Raw genomic sequence first — 13621 nt, 5'->3', positions numbered from 1 at the left:
ACACCATGCCTTTAATCTCAGCACTCAGGAGGCAAAAGCAGTAGGATCACTGAGTTTGAGTCCAGCCTGGGACTACAGAGTGAGATAGATTAACAGATGGAAGAAAATAAAAGTTCAAAGGAACAGACAAAATTAATAGTAATGGCCAGGCATGGTGGAGCACACCTTTAATCCTAGCACTCAGAAGGCTGAGTTCGAAGGATTGCCATGAGTTCGAGGCCAACCCGGGCTTGAGTGAGAGGTCACTATGTAGCCAAGGATGACCTCGGACTCTTGATCCTCCTGTCTCCACTTCAAATTACGACAGGCACGTGCCATCATGTCCAGATTTCTATGGTACTGGGTATCAAGCCCAGGGCTCTGTGCCTGCTAGGCAAACATTCTACCAACTGGGCAACATTTGCAGCTCCAGACTCGTTCTGGTTTCTACAGAGCTTGGGCCAGCAATTGAGCCCTTCTCTTGTGTGTGCGGTTTATCCCTGTGCCCCCACAGAAATTTGGCTTCCTGTGGGCAAGGACCACATCTGTCCCACTCACACTAGCACTGATGTGCCGAGCTAGTGAATGAATGAATGAATGAATGAATGAATGAATGAATGAATGGTGTGTCAGAGCCAAGGTCACAATGGGACAAAGGAGCCCAACATGCGATGCACAGGAGTGCTTTGCATCAGTGCTAACACACAGGGCCTCCTGGCCCCCACACCAGGGATGACCAGCATTGGTTCTGGGATAGCAATGTCATAATGACACACACTCTCCCATCCATGGGACACTCAAGCACCCAAGGGTGAGAGCAGGTGACATCTTCGCTGGGCAGAGTGCATAGGGCCCAGTGCAACTGGATCTGGCCAGCAGCCTCGAGAGTGTTTTATGGAAAACACAGGCTTAACTGACGCATCATGGTCTCCATTCAGAGTAAAAAAAAAAAAAAAAAAATTGAATGGAGATATCAGGACATCTGTCAGGCACCCCACGTGGAGCTGGATTCTGTCAATGGGCAGAAACCAGCAAGACGTCATGAGAAAGTAGCAGGTGGGGGGAGCCGGCAGCAGCCCAGCCCCCCACACCTAAATGACAAAAACCAACACGAAGCGAACACCTATCGGCTCAGGGCGCTAACATCAGGACACCGCGTTTCCATAAGAAACCCATCAGATAGGCACTGTTACACGCCCGACTTTAGAGATGAGCGAACTGAGGCTGGGAGAAGTTAAACTGCTCCATTCGCACCAGTGGCAAAGGGTGGATCCCAGATGTGAACTACTGCCTACCTGATTCCAAAGCCTAGACTTTTTTTTTTTTAATTTTTTATTTATTTATTTGAGAGCGACAGACACAGAGAGAAAGACAGGTAGAGGGAGAGAGAGAGAATGGGCACGCGAGGGCTTCCAGCCTCTGCAAACGAACTCCAGACGCATGCGCCCCCTTGTGCATCTGGCTAACATGGGACCTGGGAAACCGAGCCTCGAACCAGGGTCCTTAGGCTTCACAGGCAAGCGCTTAACCGCTACGCCATCTCTCCAGCCCAAAGCCTAGACTTTTAACTGGCATATTAGTTAGTGCCCCCACCCCCGCAAAAGAAGAAATAAAGAACACTTCTATCTGCTCTATAGCTAAAAGCTGGAAACAATGACCACCCTCTGCCCATGTACAACTTCAGAGGGAACCCAAGCTTGACTAAATGAGAGGGCTTACAACTGGAGCCGGATGCAGAGGGAGCTCTCTAAAAGGGGCTCTTTCACCTGGATTATCGGGGAAGTGTGTTGGGCCTACACGAGCTAACGAGGTCATGACTGTTAGAGATACAATATTGGGCACAAATGTCTAGAGGCAGCCAGACATGGGCCCACATCTCAGGATAGCCTCTATATCCAAAGACCTTAAAAAAGAAAGAAGGAAGCGTTGCCAGTCATGGTGGCGCACGCCTTTAATCCCAGCACTCGGGAGGCAGAGGTAGGAGGACTGACGTGAGTTCAAGACCACTCCGAGAATAGAGTGAATTCCAGGTCAGACTGCACTAGTGAGACTGTACCTTGAAAAACCAAAAAAAAAAGGAAGGAAGGATGGGAGGAAGGGGAAAGAAGGAAGAGACAAACAAACCAAAAAAAAAGAAGAAGGAAGGAAGGAAAAAAAAAAAAAACCTTCCTTAAGTCCGTGTCCACATCTGTGAAGTAAGGGAGGCAGCAGCCTTACAGACCTCCAGTGAGACCGTGAGGACTACCTGATACTGCATAAAAAGCCCTCAGAACAACCAGTTCTGGGCACACAGAAAGTGCCCAATAGGTGGGAGCTCCCATGAGCCACCGGGTACTGGGCAGAAGGAACTGGCATAATCCCTGGCTACTTTGGGCTAATTCAATGTGACAAATGTCAGACCTGCCGGGGGGAAAGGGCTGCTGGCGGCAAGAGAGGGAGGCACGGTGTTGTCCTCGGCGAGCCTTGACCACTTTGGCCAGACACAGGACGTGTGACTGAGAAGCCAGGCTAGGGTCCTGGCATGCAAGGCTGGAATGTCAAGTTCAGGAGAGGCCATTAATTCTGTGCACATTGGGATGCTGCTGAAGGCCCCAGTAGAAGGATTACATCATCCAGCCTATGCTCTGGAAGCACTCCACCCTTGGGGTAGAATGGATTACAGCCAGGAAAACCAGAAGCAGGGCTTGTTACAGAGACAACTGCAACCGTCCAAGCCAAAGTCCACCGGGGAGGGGGCGGGGGAGACCAGAAAAAAAAGGCAAGTCTCAGCAGAGGTACAGCTTGGAGGACTTGCCAATTAATGGCCAGTTGCTGAAGAGGAAGAAAAGTTCTTAAGATGATACCATTTGGGGCTGGGGAGATAGCTTAGTGGTTAAGGCACTTGCCTACAAAGCCTAAGGACCCAGGTTAGATTCCCTAGTACCCTCGTAAGCCAGATGCACAAGTTGGTGCATGCGTCTGAAGTTTATTTGCAATGGCTAGAGGCCCTGGTGCACCCATTCTCTATCTCTCAAATAAGTAAATAAAATATAAGATGATACTATTTTCTTTCCTAGAAGGGTAGGGAGGAAGGCAACTAGGGAGAGTAGTAAGTGAAGGGAATGAGACTGTGCAGGACAGGCTGGGGGCACACTTTTCAAGGACCTGGAACAGAAAAAGAATTCAGAAAAGAATAAAAGCAGCAGTGGGAGACAGGGGAGGAACCAAAGGGCTGGTACTACAGAAGAGAGCACAGACAAGTAGAAAGTGGTCCAGGGATGGAGAGATGGCTCACTGGTTAAGGCATTTGCCTGCAAAGCCAAAGGACCCAGGTTCAATTCCCCAGGATCCACATAAGCCAGATGCACAAGGGGGCGCATGCATCTGGAGATCATTTGCAGTGGCTGGAGGCCCTGGTGCGCCCATTCTCTCTCTCCCTCTCTCTGCCTCTTTCTCTCTCTCTCTCTCTCTCTCATGGAGGCACACACCTTTAATCCCAGGACTTGGGAGGCAGAGGTAGGAGTATCACCTTGAGTTTGAGGCCACCCTGAGACTACATAGTGAATTCCAGGTCAGCCTGGGCTAGAGTGAGACCCTACCTCAGAAAAAAATAAATAAATAAATAAAGTTTAAAAAATTCTTAGAAAAATAAAAAAAGAGGTCCAGAAGAAACGGGGTCATTAACAGCATCACATGGCGAGGGAGAACTCTCAGATGGGCTGGTTGAGAGGAGTCAGTGATGGCCAGTCACTCGTTACATTGTAGGAATGAAAACAGAGGCACTGAGCATAGACGATTCTTCCAGGAAGCTGGTCAGGGAGAGGTCAGGAGACTAAGCAAACAGAGCAGAGGGGAATTCACTCAGGGAGAGGGACAGCTGCCAAGCCAGAGAGCCCCGCTTGGGGACATGCAGCACCTCTTCGTCAATGACTGTCTTCTTGAGAGATCCGAGGCAACTGCACAAATTAGAATGTGTAGGCCAGCAAAAACACACATTTGACAGATCTTTCGGAGCCCAGGCTTCAGGATTAGGCTAGGGCTGTTTGGATTTCTGTTCCTAAAGGTATCTTTAAGACAAGTGAGAAGGCGGTCGAATGGGCCCTGCCAGGGCTGTGAAGCAAGCACGCACAGTCTAAATAGAGAACAGAATAAGGCAAGTAAGAGAACAAGATGTGCTTGCCTAGAAAAGAGAAGAAATTGAATGAGGGAGAGGAGAGGAGAGGGGAGGGGAGGGGAGGGGAGGGGAGGGGAGGGGAGGGGAGAGGAGAGGGGAGGAGAGGGGAGGGGAGGGGAGGGGAGAGGGGAGGGGAGGGGAGAGGGGAGAGGGGAGGGGAGAGGGGAGAGGGGAGAGGGGAGGGGAGGGGAGGGGAGAGGGGAGGGGAGAGGGGAGGGGAGGAGAGGCAAGACAATGCCCAGAGGCAAGCACTGAGCTCACCATAATCCTAGCACAGTGGGAGACAAGCAGCCTAGACACTGGAGGGCAGTCACCATTTACTGACCTGAATACAGTGGAGGTAGCCTTCAGGAGTGAGAGAAGAGAGAAAAATCAGGGGTTGGAGTGATGGCTTAGTGATTAAGGCACTTGTCTGCCAAGCCAGAGGACCCAGGTTGAATTCTCCAGGACCCACGTAAGCCAGATGCACCAGAGGTGCACGCATCTGGAGTTCATTTACAGTGGCTGGAGGACCTGGCATGCCCATTCTCTCCCTCTCTCTGTCACTCTCTGTCTCCCGCTCTCAAATATATAAATAAAGGACGGATGGAAGAAAGGCCTCCTACTGGAATGAACCATTGCAGGCTGGATCAAAGACAACAGGAAGTACAAAAAGGATTTTTTTGGTTTTTTTTGAATGTATTTATTTGGCAGAGAACGAGGGAGAGCAAGAGAGAGAGAGAATGGGTGCACCAGGGCCCTCCAGCCACTGGAGATGAACACCAGACATGTGCATCCCCTTGTACATCTGGCTACCGTGGGTCCTGGGGAATCGAACCTGGGTCCTTTGGCTTTGTAGGCTAACTGCTAAGCCATCCCTTCAGCCCACTGTGAGTTGGTTGGCTGGTTTGTTTGTTTTGTTTATTTGTTTGTTTGTTTGTTTTGAGGAGTCTTACCCTAGCCCAGGTTGACCTGGAACTCACTCTATAGTTCCAGACTGGCCTCGAACTCACAGCGATCCTCTGCCTCTTGAGTGCTGGGACTAAAGGTGTCCACCACTCCCAGCTAAAGGAAATTTGGAGGAGATGCAGATCACAGTCATCAAATTTTGTTAGTTTTTTTTTGGGGGGGGGGGATTGCAGCCATGAAAATGACTTGGCTAGGCACAGTGGTATGCACATGTAACCCCAGCACTAAGGAGACAGAGGGGGGACTGGGAGTTTACGGCCAGCCTGGGCGTCAGAGCAAAGACACTATGGGGGAGAGAGCATGAGGAAAGGAGAGAGGCTTGGATCAGCGCATCAAATGCTTATTGCGCAGCTATGGATAATTAGCCTGATGAACAAGGTCAGTGCAGTTTCCTGTCCTCAGAACACACAGTCCAGGGAGAACTCTCGGGGAGAAAGGACACGCGTGTGTGGCTGTGTATATACATGGGCACCCACACACACACCCGGTAAAATCATTGGAGTCTGAGACCTACACAGTCCACCTGCTCCATAAACCCATAGGGACTGTAAACACAGCCAACACTGTGACCTGCTTGTCTCCCCTCAGCACACTGCACCCTAAACTCATGGTTCTTCATTCCCCAAAGCGGCCTTCACACTTGACAAGCATGTGAATGTGAGTAGCCAAAAGGTGCTGACTTCTGTCACCTGTGGCATTTACACTGCACAGCGTGGTGGCCAAGAGACTCCACAAGCCCCAATGCCTGGGCTCACACCCTGGCTGAAGTGCTCAAGAGCTCTATGACCCTGGGCTATTGTATACTTAAGTGGGTTAATCTGTGTGAAGTGTTTGGAAAAGAGTCGGGAAGAGTTGGTACCACGTAAGGATGGGCTGTTGTTAGCCTTCTGTCTCCTTGAAATTCTCTCTGCCTTCTTCACTGATCCAAACCCACTGTCCTTTTTTTTTTTTTCTTCCAGTTTTACTATCTATTTATTTATTTAGAGAGAAAGAGAATGGGAGTGCTAGGGCCTCTGGCCACTACAAATTAACTCCAGACATATGTGTCTCCTTTTGTATCCTGGCTTTAGGTAAGTCTCAAGGAATGGATCCTGGGTGCTTAGGCTTTGCAGGCTGAGCCATCTCTCCAGCCCCCAAACCCATTGTCTTTTAAAGAGTCAACCCAAATAGCTCACCTTTCTTCACTACATAGGTAAGCTCAGTTCCAGCATGCATATGCACTCAGGGCCTACCAAGTCTTGTGGGGATAAGACTCAGCCCTGTGCCAGAGATCCTAGCTTGCGTGGGGCAACAGATGTTCCAAGAAAGAGTTTGCTTTACTCTCCCAGGACTTGGGAGGCTGAGGTAGGAGGATCACCAGGAGTTCAAGGCCAGCCGGGGCTACAGGATGTGTTCCAGGTCCACCTGGGCTAGAGTGAGACCCTTTCTCCCCAACCCCAGCCAAAAAATAAGTGTCTGTCAGCCAGGTGTGGTGGTTCAAGGCCACCCTGAGACTACATAGTAAATTCCAGGTCAGCCTGAGCTAGGGTGAGACCTTACCTCGAAAAACCAAAAAAAGAAAAGAAAAAAAAAAAAAAGGCCTGTCTTACTTGACTTTTCTTTTTTTATTATTATTTTTACTTATTTATTAAGGGAGGAAGGAGAGAAGAAGGGAGGGGAGAAGGGGAGAGAGAGAATGGGCGCACCAGGGTCTCCAGCCACTGTAACTGAACTTCAGACGCAAGCACCACCTTGTGCATCTGGCTTACATTGGTTCCAGGGAGTCAGACCTAGGTCCACAGGCTTCGCAGGCAAGCTACTTAACCACGAAGCCATCTCTCCAGCCCTCACCTGGCTTTTCAAAAGCACCTGGACTTCCAGTATGCACCAGGCTATTCTTCAGCAAAGGCACCCACTCTGTTGTAAATCAGTAAATCTGTGCTGACATACTCAACCTAATGGGAAAGCGCCCCTTGTGGACTAGGCTTTGTAGTCCTGTCCGCTAATCCATTCTTCCCCCAAAGATCACCTTTCGGCAGCTGCAAGTTAAGTTCTTGTGATTGACCAAGGCATCTAAACACTTCTAGGAGAAAAGACCCAAAGCCTAGGAAGCTGGGGTTGTTACCCCAGCTAATTGTTACCGCTTCCTTTCCAAAGTCTCTGGGTTTGGAAGGATACTACATGGGTGTAGATTGATGTAGAAATAAGGTAACAGTGAATATTTATTAAGGCTTTTTCATGAGTAGAGGATTAGGGCAAGTGCTTTGTCAACCAAGTCCTATCCTATCAGCAATGTACAGAAAGAATCACTTTGCCACTTTGCCATTCAAGAAGCCAGTGTGCAACAACCCCGGTGAGCAAGAAGCAGGCACTGAGAAACCTGGGAAGGCAGTGGATGGCCATCCCTTCACCACGTCGGAACAGCAGGCTCCCTCACTATACTATCTGAGCTACCCAGAGGGAGGGACATAACCAGAGACAAAAGGGAGAGCCTCCTTCCCCAGAGAGCCCACCCAGACCCCAAGCCCACAAAACCAGTCTCATCAAGAGCACAGCATTCCTCTGAGATTCCCAATGTCTCCAAAAGTGGGGTATGAGCAGGTGTACTACTAACAGAAAATGCAAATCCAACTGGGTTTGAGCTTATGGAGTTTACACGGAGGGCTGCACTGTGGTTTTGAACTTGCGGAGTTTAGACAGAGGGCTGCACTGGTCCAGGAGGAACTTAAGTGAGGGAGTGCTTCAACCAAGGAGAAGAACGAAGGATTAAAAAAATGTAATCCATGCTGACAGGGGAGGGAAGAGGGCAGAATTCATTTTATTTTTAAACCTTGAACACAATGATTTCTGTTACTACCCTACTATTGTAAAGTTCAAGTAAATAGAGGCTCAGAGCAAATGCCTAAGGCATTCAAAGTTTAGGGATTTGGTTTGGGTTACCATTAATAAGGAAAAGAGTTGGGCTGGAGGTGTATCTCAATGGCCAGTGGTTACAGCCCTTGCTTCAGCTTAACATGCACAAGGCCCCGGGTTCAATCCCAGGCACCACAGGGGAGATGGTCACCACCCAGACCTTTTCCTAATGTCACATCACCTCCTAAAACAAACAAGCCTGGTATTCACCAACCAACTCCAGCAGCAAGGAACTCCCCTACACCTGGTTCACTGAAGTGCTGGGATCAAGAATCTTGTTGAACCTAAAATAATGATGCACTCAATGGCTGGCTTAAAAATAGGCCGGGGTCTCCCCTACAGAAAGAAAAAGAAAATCCTAGAAAGTGAAGGGAAGCCACAACAATAGAGATCATTCTTGTAACTGGAGTCTCCATGCAAATCCCTCATTCATCCAGTTCCACCTCTGAACGCTTCGTTCATTTCACTCCTAACAAATGGGGGGGGGGGGAATGTCAATTTCCCCAGCACAGTGCAAGAGCATCTGCAGACTCCTCAGTGGTGTGAAGAGCAAGTGACAGCAGTGAAAATAAAAACCTGTGGTGCTACAAACAGGAGGGAGGAAAGGGAAAGCTCGGGATGAAACCAAGGTCTCTGGAGGGCAAAGGTGGCACCCAAGGGAACGTTTCCCCCACCCCCACGTGTGCAATCCACAGCTGCATGCCTGTAAAACCGTGGGAGCTGCTAAGCCATCATCACGACGTCTCTTTTATTGGCTTCCCAGTTAATCATAAACCAAACGTGTCCAGGGTCACATAACATCCAACAGGTGGACGGAATCTCTCTAAAATGCTGTTTGAGTTTTACCCACAAAGCTGCCCTTGGTAAGCAAGTCCAACAGCAGCCTATCACATGGAAAGATGTAAGATGAAAAGGAAATTTTTTTAAAATTCCAATCCCAAACTGCCATGGAAAAGACAAGCATATTCCAGTTCCACCCTCCAGATAGCATACTGTTTGGTCGTATGGACTTTTATTTGTATGCAGATATTATTAAACATCCAGTTGGGACATGAAAAGAAGCTTGTCTGATGCTTTAGAGAGAGACTTGGAACTGCCAGAAGGTGAAATAGCAAATCGTCAAATACAGTAAGCAATATAAACCCCTTCTGGGGGAAAGGATCATGAGTGAATTCAATCAACAAATATTTATCCAGTTCCTGGGCCTTAATCCTGAGATGCCCCTGCAACAGAGCTCTCTTTACTCCACTTTCTGCGAAGCAGAAAAATGCAATTAGTCTTCCTGAAAAAATAAGCAATTAATCACACACTGCTTCAGATTAATTGCAACGCCCAAGATCCTCCACCTCATTCTCCCTTTGCCCCTGGAGCCTGACTCCCCCATGTCCTCCCTGCAGATCTCAGATGAATACCCTAAAACAGCGTTCTTCTCACCCGGGTGGCCCACTGCTCACCAGAACTGCAATTCCCCACACAGCTCCTTCCAGTCTGATCTGTGACCTTTGGTGTGCAGAGAGTGTCAAGGTTAAGCTGCCCACTAACCCACACCTCCTTCACCGTTGGACCTCCACTCCTGCCTCGATCCTTGAGGCCAGTGAAGCAGCTCCCAGCCTGGCTTGGGCTGTCACAAATCGGTCTGAAGGCACATTCAACAGCTAGTTAGATCGCTCTTTCCCACCATCCGCCAGACTGCTCTGGACGGCAGAGCAAATCAGTCAGAAAGGCACATCTAATCATACCCAACACCCACCTGAATTATAAACCCAGACCTGAGGCGAAACCACCCCAGCACCTTTCAATGTAAAAATCTCTGGAATGTGATCACAGCCCACAACCCTAGCTCTAATCAAATGCTCTATTCTCCATATTAATCTGATATCTTTTCAGGAACCTTACTGTCAAAATAGTACCCACGGCGAGACACCATACGACATCCTTCCAAATCGATATCTAAGCTACAAACACAGCAAAATAGGTAATGGATACTTCCAAGGAGAAAAATCAAATTCCACTCTTCTCCTAAGTGGGCAGCAACTAATTTACCCAACATTGCCCCCCAAGAGATTGGGAGTCGGGGCATCTGGGGAATAACACCCACCACTGCTCTGAGATATTCCCAGGGAACTTCTGAACCCCTGCAAACAGAATGCCACTGAGCTCCCGTATCCAGAGGCTACTGCATCTATCTTAAAGAGAGTCAAGGAGGCTGGATGCCAGGACCTTCCAACCCAAGCACTGTGCTAATGCACCTTTGGGTAGCTTTTTATAAGAATGGAGAGAGAGCTGCTAGGTCAAGAGGCTTACAGTGATATTTATATTTCCATTTCTAGACTCCAGTTTGTGTTCATTTTTTTTCCTCCCCACGAAGCCAGGTTTCTGTGAACCAGTGACATGGCTGCATCACACTCCCTCTGGTAGCTTACAGTAGCGTGGCTTTCCCGGCCCCCCTGCCAGTAACTCCCCCAGCTCTGAGCAGCTCAGATGCCAGATCCCTGATCTTGCAGCGTACTTGGAGAGGAGCCGAGCATCATCCCTCCGTTAGAGCTCTGGTTCGGCCACTTGCAGCTCAGTTAAACCCGTCAGGAAGCCTTCAGCTCATGCGATTCGGTGTTTAGGATTCTCCCCATACAGCCAAGAGACCAACTGTCCACCCACATGAAATGGATAGACACAGATGGACAGATGGACAGCTCAGCTTAACTCTTGTACAGTCTCCCTCTGGCCAAGGATCTGCTGCTTAGAAATCTTCACTCTCGCCTCCCTGACTCAAAGACAGGAAAAACTAACCCAAAGTACCAGGCTGACAATTAGAATGTCACAGTCAGGAACAGGTACCGTACATGCCAGGCACAAGGAGAACATCAGCAATCTAGCCCAAGACCCAAACAGGTAGACTGCTTTCCAAATGCAGGCGAGACCAGAGGCGTCCCTCCGCCGCACTCCCCCACCCTCCCGCCACCACCTCTGGCTCTATGTGCCATGCATCCATGCAGGTCCCTCTGAAAGTCAAATTCTCACTTACTCAGATCTACCAAGAATCCCCAGTGCTCGGCTGTAAGAAAACCCCACAAACGGCAGTTCTTCGCCTGAGAAACCCGAGGGGCTCAGCTGGCACGGAGAGGATGAAACCCACGAATTCTTCTCTGGTTCATCAAAATTGGAGGTGTCATCGTCAGACTTGAGGGTGGGAACGAAGGGAGGAGGAGCTGGTTAAAGAAAAACAAGAAGAGAGGGGAGAGAGGAAAAAATTCAGATGGATTCCACACTGTTGCAGAGGGAGAGCGTCTTACTCCTTCGGTGTTGGCGACGGCACTGCAGCGCCTGCCTTCAATCTAGCTCCGCGCACAGGCAGACCCAGCCTCAGCTCCTCCAGCAACAAGAGATTAACCCCTTCCCCGCCAACATGGCCACCAACCGGCACACAGCCCGGCCTCCCCCGGCAGGGGGTAAAGTGAAAAATCAACTCGAACAGGTCACTTGCTCTGACAAAAGCACTTGGGCAACTAACTCACTGGAGCAAGCGGCTCCTTCTTGATAATTCCAGAAGGCTTCTGCCGGGCGTCAGCTGGCCGGTGCCAGGATACCAAATGACCTAAACCTATTTAGTTCTTTTACCAGACAGGTCCAAATGATTAATAGTTGGTGTTAATCATTAAAATAAGATGGAATATCTGTCTCATGGATTAACCAGGATGGGAAGAGACAACAGGACCAGGGATCTGGGAGGTTCCAGAACTCACATTAGGGACCACTGCAGTCTAGTTCATTCATACCCAGCTCAGTCCACTTGGAGATCGTATTAACCACTTTTTTTTTTTTTTTTTTTTTTTTTAGTTCATTAGCCCTCCTCCCCAGCACAATCGTGCCCATAGAATCCACTGCAGTTGAATCGGCATTGTGAGAAATACACCAGGCAAACAAAGTTCCTTCCACTGGTTTACAAGGCGTGCGACTGGGGACACAAGGGTGGACAGACACACATCTGCGGCAAGCTTCCTACCTCCTTACGGCATGACGCCCGGCTTGGGAGTAGGAGGCATCACATCATCTCCCGCTGCCTGGCGACCTACTAAGCTTTCTTGCTCAGGGAAGCGGACCACTGTCCATCAGTCACCAGGAGGCTGCTCATCCTCGGAGGTTTCCTGGGGTGTCTCCAGCGGCTGCAGGCTGGGCAGCCGAGGTGACCCAGGCGAAAGGAAGTTGGCCAGCGGGCATCACACCCCCCGCAGTGCAGGCTGCATGCTCCCCACTCTGCGCTTGCGGTGGCGGCGGTGCTCTGGCTGTAAGCCCACCTGGCCGCCCGCGAGGCAGGGGCCACTGCTGATCTGAGTGACAGAGCAGCATGAGTCACTGCCCGCCAGGGCTCGCTAGAGCTCCCCCTAGACAGTTGTCACAGCCCTTCGCGGCCCAGACTTCTCTTTTTAACTCCTGGTTTTCTGGACAAAGCTTTGTGCTGGATGTGAGCAGCAGTCTGCTTGGGTCTTTCAGACTCAAAGGAGGCTGCTGTTTCCAAAGCTCGCCCAAAGACCTCAGCAGCTGGAGACTGTGCTGAGAAACGGCTGAAGCGGCGCGAGAGCAGAAGAGAAAGAGGAGGCTGGAGGTCTGGCTGCTTCTGCGGAGTGCAAAAGAACATTCTCCGAGCTTCAGGTGCATGGAGATGGGGTGGGAGAGGGAGGAAGGTAGAAACTGTAAAATACACACTACCAGAAGACTGTTTAACACCTCCAAGCTCCCTCGGGGGAATTTAAATCTTCCCTGCTACTGGCAGATGCTGCTTGCTGAATACTTTAAAGATTAGCTGATGGCAAGAAAATTTAGATGGGATGCTCCAGCCCACACCCCACATGTACTTCCATCAACACAGGCTCAAACCCCATCCAACTTCAACCACCCAATACCTTCTTTTAAGGCCAAGAACAACAACAACAAAAACTTCTAATGGAAATTATGGTTCATAAGGCTCAAAAAAGGAGTTCCCCATCCCAAAAGAAGGGACCACAGATAAAAAGAGGAAACTTATGGGCAGATTTGTAGATGGTGCTAACATGGACATACAGGAGTTATGGGGCATGGGTTAGAATGTGAACTCAAATCCCAGCTCTACCCATACACTGGCTGTGTTAAGACCATCACAGCAAACCAAGAATCCCGAACAAGAAACTCTGCCTCAAGTGAGGTGGAAAGGACCAACCCGAAAGTTGCCCTCTGATCTCCACAGGCACACTGTGGCATGTGTGCACCCGCATGCATACAAATAAAACAAAATATTTAGGGGGCTAGAGACAGCTTAGCAGTTAAGGCACCTGCCGGCAAAGCCAAATGACTCAGGCTCAATTCCCCAGTATCCACATAAGTGAGATGCACAAGGTGGCACATGCATCTGGAGTTCATTTGCAGTGGCTGGAAGCCCTGGCGCACCCATTCTCTCTCTCTCTCTGCCTCTTTCTGTTCTCGAAATAAATAAAAATTGTTTAAAGGCTGAGAGATTGACAGAGCTTCACTATCCAGTACAGGCTGGCCTCGAACTTTTGATCCTCCTGTTTCAGCTTCCTGAACACTGGGATTACAGATGTGCCCTACCATTCCCAGTTGTTAGAGGTTTAAATGAAAAAAAAAAAAAAAAAACAAAAAAAAAATCAATATAAAGTG

General features: G+C 49.4%; 1 protein-coding gene across 8 annotated transcripts in view; it reads right to left on the bottom strand.

Moving 5' to 3' along the window:
• Cit (citron rho-interacting serine/threonine kinase) overlaps window positions 1-13621 on the bottom strand; it is a 226811-nt gene that overhangs the window by 120366 nt on the left and 92824 nt on the right. For all 8 annotated transcript variants that reach the window (XM_045132089.1, XM_045132091.1, XM_045132093.1 and 5 more), the window contains one exon: window positions 10995-11178. In XM_045132089.1, the coding sequence (XP_044988024.1) occupies window positions 10995-11178 (184 nt within the window). The remainder of the gene's footprint in view (window positions 1-10994; window positions 11179-13621) is intronic.

Source organism: Jaculus jaculus, chromosome 13 (assembly GCF_020740685.1).
Source record: "Jaculus jaculus isolate mJacJac1 chromosome 13, mJacJac1.mat.Y.cur, whole genome shotgun sequence".
Lineage (NCBI taxonomy): Eukaryota > Metazoa > Chordata > Mammalia > Rodentia > Dipodidae > Jaculus > Jaculus jaculus.
This window is presented reverse-complemented; position numbering and strand designations above follow the sequence as displayed.